At 38.9% G+C, this 10,000-nt stretch overlaps 1 protein-coding gene across 1 annotated transcript in view; it reads right to left on the bottom strand.

Annotated features, from left to right (window-relative positions):
* LOC122256681 (uncharacterized) overlaps positions 1-10,000 on the bottom strand; it is an 11,958-nt gene that overhangs the window by 727 nt on the left and 1,231 nt on the right. Inside the window, exons 2-5 of the mRNA XM_043021533.2 lie at positions 3,879-7,856; positions 3,549-3,734; positions 697-898; positions 1-489 (exon numbers count right to left, since the gene is read on the bottom strand). The exon at positions 1-489 is cut by the window's left edge and continues 727 nt beyond it. Of these exons, the coding sequence (XP_042877467.2) occupies positions 1-489; positions 697-898; positions 3,549-3,734; positions 3,879-7,856 (4,855 nt within the window). The remainder of the gene's footprint in view (positions 490-696; positions 899-3,548; positions 3,735-3,878; positions 7,857-10,000) is intronic.

Genomic DNA, 10,000 nt, shown 5'->3' with positions numbered 1-10,000 from the left:
AGTCTTGTTCACGTTTCCGGTCACTTCTGCCATGGCCTTCTCCACCCCGCCTCCTCACATCTCCTCTATTGTTTTCTGCACTCTGTCTCCTCTCTCTCTCGGAGCCATAGTCCTCCTCCCTTGGCCTGGGTCTCCTTTCTGTGCTGTCATGAGCATGGACCCTTCTTCTCTCTTCTCTATGGCTTGGGGACTGTCTCCCATCACTTTCGCTGCTGTCATGTCTCCTCCTCCTTCCCCTATCTTCTGCGATAATGTTTTTCCATCGTTCTGTCCTATCCCGTTCCTTATGTTCTTCATATTCATCCTCTCTTCTCCTGGCAAATGGCTCCTCATCGCTTTCTGGGTTCCTTTTGCTTCCTTCTCCAGATTCTTGTCTTTCCCCTTTCTTTGTCTTCTTGCTCTTCTTTTTCTCTGAGCTGTTTCCCTTCTTCTTTGAATCTTTTTTCTTATTCTTACTTTTCTTCTTCTTTTTCTTTTCCTCTTCTGAATCTAGAAAGAATAATAAAATTTCAAACATACCTCTTTTGACCTGCACAAAAACAAGACATCAACTTGTAGTTAGACTTGACATCAGTTTAATTATTTTATCATGGGTAATTATATATCCAATGGTCAAATATGAAAAGAAACTGTCACGCAAGAAGTTATAAACCAACCTCCCTCAACCTATTAAAAGAAAAGATTTATATATCTCACCTGAAGAATCATCAGAGTCACTAGATGAAGAGTCTGAACTATCAGAGCTGCTGCTTTCTGAGCTACTACTACTACTGCTGCTGCTATCACTGCTACTACTACTGCTGCTGCTGCTACTACTGCTGCTACTGCCACTGCTGTCAATATCTTCATTCTTTGCCATTTGCTGCTGCACTGGAGCTACAACAGCTGTAGGCTTTGGCTGAAAATAGAAATACATTACTGAAATAAATGCCATTTGACACTAAAAACAATGTGAGATCAGCCATTCTTCGAAAGGTCATACATATCACTGTCTTAACCCACACAGGACGGGTGGTACAGCATGTGTACCACGCATTCAAAAGCCCAGTTGCCGGGCGGCACAGTATTGTGCCAGCCATTCAATTGATTTAGGCCTAATAATTTGAACGCCCCGGCATTTGGACATTCAAGGCTAGAATTCCCCCGTCGGGAATGGGTTAATACACTCACAAAGACAGTGGTCAGGATGACTCCATTTTACCTTTTCAAATCTGTAAACTTTTTACATAATAGGGATATAAGAAAAACAACTAAAAAAGTCAAAGTGCACATACTGAGAGCTATAATAAGAATACAATACTGAAATCAGGAAAAGTGGTAAATCCTATCCTAATCCTGTTTTTCTGAATAAAATGAGACCAGTCTTTCCTACTTAAAAAAAAAAAAGGGGCTGAGGAGAGGCAGGAAGACACCCTAGTTTTCAACTCAAAATTCACATTTTATTTTCTTACCTAACATTCCATAGATTATAATTTTTGACCCAAGGAAATGGAACTGGTCCAATTTCTTTTTTTCAGAACAACAATGGCCAGATCATGTCAATTCCTTTTTTTTCTCTCTTTTTTACTTCTATCATAAAAAAAAAACTTCTCTCAATTTTTATTAAAGTGTACAATTTGAGAGCTTGAATATGAAAACAAGATGGAACTTGAAAGAAGTGGCATTGACATGCCCTGACAATTGTCTGAGACCAGCCCTATCCTTATAGGTCCAAAATCATGACCTTAGTTAATGCAAGAAGAGACCTCAATATTTTCATCTCAAAAAGAGAAAGGGGTATGAATTTTACTTATATTGATACATAAAGAAACAAAAAAAAAGAGAGAAATAAAAAAGAAGAGAAAATAAATAAAAGAAAAAGAAAGAGAGGAAGAAGAAAAAGGTAAAAAATTGCATCCTTTAGAGAGCCCTATGCCCGCCCTCCCTCTCCCTATACATACTGGGCTTTTTCCTGTGTGCCTGGTTGGTTTCTCATTCCATCCCCTTCCTCCTTCCAATAAAAATCCCTGATTCCCTTTTATAAAGTCACCACCCAGTTTGACTGAGCTACTTGAAATATTATCTGCTTTTTCACTATGAATCATATATATAAATAATATATGATATATTCAGGATTTACTACTTTGACAATTAACCCATTGGCCATGTTTTTGATAAAATATGTATACAGTCATGTGGTGGGTTTATGTAGTATGGCATGGTGCCATCCGCATTTATGACCGATGCTGCCTTAACCCATTCATGCCGGGGGCATTCCAGCCTTGCAAGTTGCAATGCAGGGGCTCTCTAACGCATAGGCTTAATTCACCTGGCACCCTGCCAGCGGGCCCTTAAATGCGCGGTACCAATGGTGTACCACCCGTCGAGAGAGGGTTAACAACAAATCAAGCCATCCGCTCCATTTTACCACAATATAAATGTTTTATCTACATCTTTTTATATTTAAAATTTTTTCTTTGATGTGACTATTTGGCATATTTGCATGAGATGCGTCTATGTGTTTTCTTGTTGTAAAATCACGCACCTCAAAGGTTGAAAATTTGGTTTGATTTGCAGCTGGTTGGGAAATTCCAGTCTTCAGGGGTTAATAAAGAATAAGAATAAGGAGTATCATAAAATATGGAAAAACCTTTCAAACATTACGAAATCTATTTCATCTAGATATATCCACACTCCTTTTACAATATTCTTACCCCTTTTTGACACTGTTAATGGATGTAAGTTAATTAGGCAATACTTGGATGTGGGAATATCACATTTAAGATTTGAATATCTTGGCCACATTTGAACAAAACGTATATCAGACACTGTTCTATTTCCCACCAGAGAGCATCCTACAGGAGTATATAAGGCAGGGTAACTCATATTACCACCACAGCCATTAACATACTTCAAAATGCAAAGGGAAAGCATCAAGGGATGTATTATTCTAATAGTCAGTCCTAGTTAAATATGGAGATAGTTGGGAGACATGGACAGTTAATGGAGTTCATTAGAAGCCTGTGATGAATATCAAGTGAGAGAGTAGATGTGTATGACCCTTTACCCACTCACTTGCCAGTACTGGTAGGCTTATAAATCATGTTGACATCTGCTCAGATCCTTTGGGCCTATTCTGTTTTATTTGATGACTCTAATTCAAGAATGTAAGTTAACCCATTCCCGACGGGGGAATTCTAGCCTTGAATGTCCAAATGCCGGGGCGTTCGAATTATTAGGCCTAAATCAATTGAATGGCCGGCACAATACTGTGCCGCCCGGCAACTGGGCTTTTGAATGCGTGGTACACATGCTGTACCACCCGTCCTGTGTGGGTTAAGCTGAAAATAGTCCTAAAATTGATTATAATTTTTTTTGTTTTGTGCCCAGAGGAAAACATTGGGGCCTGCACATTATAAGGATTAAAAGTTTGGTATGAGAAAAATAAGGAGGAAAAGAAGGAGAAAAAAATAAAGACACACAAGAGAAATGCATTAAGCTACAGGAAAAGAAGAAAAAAGACCAAAAACCTGCATTTCAGATAAAGAGAGAGAAAGAAAAAAATTCACCTGGGTGCGTAAGAATTCACGCAAGTCATCTGTGAGGCCTCCTAAACCACAAGATGTGAAGAAGTTGATGGCAAATCTGGTGTTACGAGGGTTATCTCTGGGCAACAAGCCCTCAAATGCCACTGCCAATGTTGGATCTCGGAGTCTCTCATTTAACTTGGCCAAACTCATGAACTCAGCCAGCTCCTGAAATGGAATAAGTTGTTTCTTTAACTATCTGGTTTATTTTCTTTTCTTATTGCTTGGTGGATAACTATGTGCTGCTAATGTCATTAAACTACCGTTAGTATCTTAATATATGTATTCCATAATGAAATCATTCGACCTCACCTGAAACAGGATCTTAACAAATACTCTGGACGAGCTCGTTGTTTCATCTTCATTGAGGTGGACATGGCTGAGGACTTCCCATGATATGGCATCGGAGAACAGAAGGTGAGCAAAGAGACGGGCCACGTTTCGTAACTTCTCCGTCTCCAAGCGATGGCATGTATCATACACTTCTTTGAATATCTGCTCAAAAGGCTCTTGGTAGACTTTACTGATCAAGCAGAATCTCTGAGCTAACAGCCCATAAAACTTAATGTAGGTTCGCTGTTGAGCACAACAATCTAAAATCATGTTACAGAGTTCACTCTCCCAACCTGGCTTAATCTCTCCCTTGAGAAGTTTGTGAGCACATTCATCTACATCCAGTGAAGACTGTATGGTCAGGTACACAGTTCTACGGAATGCAACCATGTTTGTTTCAGTCTGGTCAATAATAGTCTGTGCCTCGGCTTTTTCTTCTTCTTCATCTGACTCTTCATCATCACTATCAGAACCACTATCAGATCCACCTTCTGAGCTACTATCATCACTGCCATCATCCAAGATGCTTGCTCGTATTTCTCTATATTTTTCCTCATTTCCTTCATATTCTGGATCATGCTTAAAGACATTCAATATGTCATCACCCTCCATTTTCCCATCCAGTTCCACAATATGTGTAAACTGTTCATCTTCTTCAACAAGGTCCAGATCTTCTGGCACTGAAGGATGGTCTTTAAAGCCATCTTTACGCACTGCAAAAATTACCTCAATCATGTAAGTAACACGCTGCTCAAGCTTTCCCTCATGCAGAATGTGTCTCAAAGTCTCAAATATAATGTTCATGCCCCTAGGTGTGACTTCTGTTAACTTCATACCACATTCTGTTAGAAATAATATTGCAAGTTCACAGGAGTTATTTCTTGATTTATCACCTACTTCTGATTCATCACTGAGGTCTTTAGCTTTCTCTAATAGTAGAGTCAGAATTTCCAGAGCCACAACTTCATGAGCCACTTGCTGGTTTATCAAATGAGCAATAAACCTGCAAGATGACGTACAAATATTTTTGTCATTTCTCCTAACACCTCTCCGCAGTTGTATGACAAGACGTTTTAACAAGAGTTCACCAATCTGAGGGAATTTTGAATTAATAATTGCAACCATTGCACTATAGACATGTGTGAAGGTAGGCGAGAAAGACTGAGCTTGCATGAGGGCTCGGCATAATATTCCCCTTCCTCTAATGATGTTTTCCTTGAACAGCTCTCTTACAATGATACCAATATTGGATACATTTACTTTGTTAACCAAACCATTGATAGACTTCTTCAGAGCTTCCCAGGCTAATCGCTGGAACTGGACAGAGCTCTTGTCTGTAATCTGGGCTTGCATCATCTTCAACTTGGCTGGAGGTATGTAGGCACCACCTGTTTTCAATGTCAAAGGATCTACCACAGGTTTTTGGATCAGCGGCTTGGCTGGAGGATCGTTGGTGCTGTTCTCCTTGTTGTCACCATCCATAACATCTTTCCTCTTTTTGCTATCCCGCCTTTCATCGTCTTCACTGTTGGCTCTTCGCTTCCTGTCACTGCTACTGCTCCATTCGTCCCTTCTCCTTCCACCTTCCTTATCTCTACCTCTTTCTGATCCATGATCCCTGTATCTTGGATTTTCAATCTGAATACCTAATTTATCTGCATATTTATTCCAATATGTATCACTGGATTTGGTCTGCTTGGCCTTCATCTGCCTGGTTGTTTCTGCACTGTGCTCTCCTCCCCAGTATCGCCCACCAATCTGTGGTTCCTCAGATTCCTTGGCTCTCGATCGTCTATTTCTATCATTGTCATTGTCATTGTCATCTTCATCTGAACTGTGATGCCTTGATCTTTTGTCTGATCTGCTCTTCTTACTTTTACTTTCTCGTTTATCATCTCCCTTTATGTCATGACTTGAAGCAGACTGAGAGCGTGAACGTGAGTGAGAACGTGACTTCCTGCTTTTACTCTTACTCTTGTTCTTTTCACCACTGTCCTCAACCTCAGAGTCATTCTCAGTTTGTTTCATGGCTTTAAATTTCCTGGCCCGAGCTGCTTCCCTTTCTTTTTCCAAATTCTCAGTTCTTATTCGGATTTCTTCCTCTATCATTAGCTGTTCTTCCAGCTGCTTCTTCTTCCTTAACAATTCTTGTTCTGTTGTTTCATCATTACTGTCATAAACACCTGGAGAAGCAGATTTTCTAACTTCTTTATCACATTCATCACTGGATGATGATGACTGTGAAGATGAGGAATCTCCCTTCTTCCTGGATCTCCTCTCTAAATGTTTTTTTTTCTTGACTTTTCTCTGTTTTCTTATATTTTTCTGTGAACCTTCAGAGCTCCCCTCTGAATCAGAGTCTGTGTCCGATTTCCTGGATCTTCTGACCTTGGCAGAACTCTCTTTCTCTGAATCTGACTCTCCCTCATATTTCTTTTCTGCTCTTTCCTTGGCCTTCCTTTCATCATCTGATTTTCTTTCTACTTTCTTTTCTAATTGTTTCTTATGCTTTTCCCTGTGATTTGAGTCATCAATGCTATGGTCTGAACTGCTCCCATCACAACTATCCTTTATAGCACTGGACCCCTTTTGTGGTATAGGTCCTTCATGTTCAGTTTCTTTCTCTTCAAACTCTTTCCTTGCTCTGGCTTGATTACCTGGCTTATTTGTAGGCTCATCACTTCTACTTCTCTCTGCCCTTTTCTCCTCTACTTGCCTATGAGAATGTATGTCATCCTCCAAGGACTTTCCCTTCCTTTCCACAGGGTTCTCATGAGGTCCTTCCTTTTTCCTTCGCACTGGTGAATCACTTCCAGAATCAGATTCTGCAATGTTCTCCTTACTTTTCTTTACTTCTCCCTCAGAGTGATCATCTTCAGAATCTTGAGAACTTGATTCTGAACTTGAATCCTGTTTCTTCCTTGATTTTAACTCTTTCTCTGAATGCGATTCTTTGGGAATGTCCTGTGGCTTTGTCTGTCTCTTGTCCACATATGCATCCTTATCATGGCTTTCAGCACCTGTCACTCTTTCTTTAGAATCTGCTCTCTTCTGTCTTCCTTCATCTTTGTCTTTAGTTGACTTTTGCTTTATATCTGAGTTTTTGCTATCTCGTTCAGCAGACTTCTCTTTTTTGATAATTTTGTTCACAGGACCTGATTCCTTTCTTGAAGATGTTGTTTCACCCTTCTCATTTTCCTTTCCTCTGCCATCTGGGGAGTCTCTCAACTTTTCCTTCTGCTGTCTTGGGAGCTCTTTCTTGTTCTCAATTTTGCTGGGGTCATCACTGTCTACTGGCTCCGTCTTGACCTTCACACTACATACCTCAGTATCTTCTTCGCTATCAGAATCACTTTCTTCAGTAGAGCTTTTCCTTTCCCTTCTTTCCTGGCGCTTGTCTGAGTGACTTAATTTTGAACTATGTCTCTCTCCTTTTTTGTGAACCTTTTCTGCATCTCTGTCTGAACTGCTGTCACTTGCTCCCCTCCTCCTGCTGTGACTCTCATTTCCATCATCCTCATCCTCATCAACACTTCTGTTCCTCAATCTCTGTTCCCTGTCATGATCTGCAGGATATCTTCGCTGTCTCTCCCTGCTCCTGTCATCAGCCCTGATCCTATCACTATCTCGACCCCTGTGGTGATCCCTGCTTTGATGGTCATCATCAGAGCTGTAGTCTCTGTCCCGGTTCCTTCCCCATCTCTCATTTTTCCCCCTGTGAGAGTACCTCTGCTCCCTGCTAGGGCTATCTCTCCTCCCATGGCGCCCCCTGTCCCTCTCCCTCTCTCGTACATGTCTCTCCTTGCTTGGACTTCTCCTGCTTCCACTGCTTCTGCTGTATTTCCTGTCTCTGTCTCTTTCATATCTATGCCTGTCTTGTCTATCCCTATCACGGCTCCTCCTCTGTCTTTCACTGCGTCCCTTCGAGGGAGAATGTGAGCGGCTGCGACGACCCATCTGGAAGAGAGAGAGATCATAGAGTAAAAGCTGCAATACTCCTGTAATTTGTATAGAAGAAAAAAAAAAAGTGTATATATATATATATATATATATATATATATATATATATATATATATATATATACATATAGATAGATAGATAGATAGATAGATAGATAGATAGATAAATTCATATCTATATCTATCAATATGTATGTATTTCTTTGCAAAATCAATACAATAATTTTACTTATATGCACATAAATACCTAGAAAAAATCCTAGTTTAGAATATTCTATATCATCCTTTTTGACAGACTTAGTGATGAAACAACTCTTTTTTTTTTTTACATCTGAAATTTAGGTTGGTTCCATCTTGAAATATGAATATACATTCTACTTATATAAACTTAGATAAAATGGTAAACTAATTATTGCATGCACTATATCTTGATTCATTAACAAGGAAGTATCTTTAACATATTAGCTGTCATATGTACCACCTATGGTACATTTCAAACTTGTAATAACCACCACGTGTACCACCAATGTTACATTCATGATTTGTTTGAGTTGCATAATCCATCTATAAAATGAGTAAAAATAAACAACAGATTAAATGAAATTTTAATAATAGATATACATAGAAATATCTAAAATTATGACACTGGATGACTTTTATATGCCCTAAAATACTTTTCTCATCATTATAACTTTATAAATAAAATGCAGTCTTTTGAAATTTGACTATATAGAAAATCATTAAGGAAAAAGAAATCTAAATGAATGACCATAGATGGCTCATGTGACATTGCTAATAAGATTGGGTTGATGCATCGCCATATGGACCATGCGTATCCCAAGACTTTAAGATTTGTAATATAAAGTATTTGAGAATCCTTCTCCTCCTCTGGCTGCCATCACAACACTGTTACTGTGTAGTTGCAATAATGCTTTTTGGCAGTTAACAAGTTAATCATCACACCAATAAATACTGATTACTGCTTTCAATGTATAAAGGATTCCTGGAGCAGGTAAAAAGCTCATGGGTCTATTCAGTAAATCCATACAAGTCAGTCACATATTTTCTTCTTGGGTTTAGTACAATTTCTACAGCATGCCAGATATTTTCACATTTAGTACAACTTTTGATATCATTTAATTCAGAATAGAATGATCAAATCCTTTATTCCAGTATTCTGTTCACTTACGGCTAATACTTTTTACTGTGTAAAACTAAATATTTTGGTATATCAGAACAGTATTAACCCATTGCAGAAATGGGCCTGAGAGATGTATCATGTAACCAAGATGCCTGTCTTATGGGCCTAACCAGAGCCATCATGCGTGTTATGACACTCATCCGCAATGAGTCCACCCCATAATGTAGGCTGTCTGTAGCCTTGGGTGGGCTGCCTTTTATGTAAATATAAATAAAATACAGTAAAAGTATGTCATAAAGTATTCTTGACATTAGCATGATTTCTCTAAAAGAAATGTAAGACAGATTTAAATGACCAGTTATAGCTAACCAAAGAATTTGTATAAATGCACACTTGAAATGCCCACTTATTAACAATTGCACACTAACAATCTGGTAAATTTCTAGAACAGGTCCAGGTCATAAAACCCATCAAAATTGGTATTAATGACTTTCTTGCGGTCTTTAGTGTGCATTTATAATGATGATATCAGACCTGATACATGGGGAGGGCATGAAGTATCCCAGGGAAATTGCAGGGTAAAATCAGTAAATAACTTATCAATAATATAACATAGTATATTTCTGTCTATAGTTACTTTACAATTTACTCATCTGCATGGCATGAAATGATTTTTGGCAGGAGTTTTGAATGTGCTATTTTCAGGATATTTATCCCAACAACCAACATAACCTTACCTAGCCTTTTGGATTAACCCTAGCCAAAGGGGGGGATTCACGCCCTCCTGGACCCCCCCTCCCACACTTTTTAAGAGCACTTTGTGTTACTTTCCTTTTTATATGTACTGTTTTTTGGGGGATTTTTTGGTTTATGAAGTCCTTACCCAATAACTTAGCTAATATTACCCAATTTTGAGGTTAGCCTTAGCAACAGAGTTTTAGAATTATGAGGTCAGCTTTGATTGACCATTAACTGAACTGAATACATGCACTCTTAAGCT

The sequence above is a fragment of the Penaeus japonicus genome, unplaced genomic scaffold (genome assembly GCF_977035675.1).
Source record: "Penaeus japonicus unplaced genomic scaffold, GWHDUDI00000001_assembly GWHDUDI00000020, whole genome shotgun sequence".
In the NCBI taxonomy this organism is placed as follows: domain Eukaryota; kingdom Metazoa; phylum Arthropoda; class Malacostraca; order Decapoda; family Penaeidae; genus Penaeus; species Penaeus japonicus.
The sequence above is the reverse complement of the archived record's forward strand: the minus strand, read 5'-3'. Positions and strand labels throughout refer to the sequence as shown.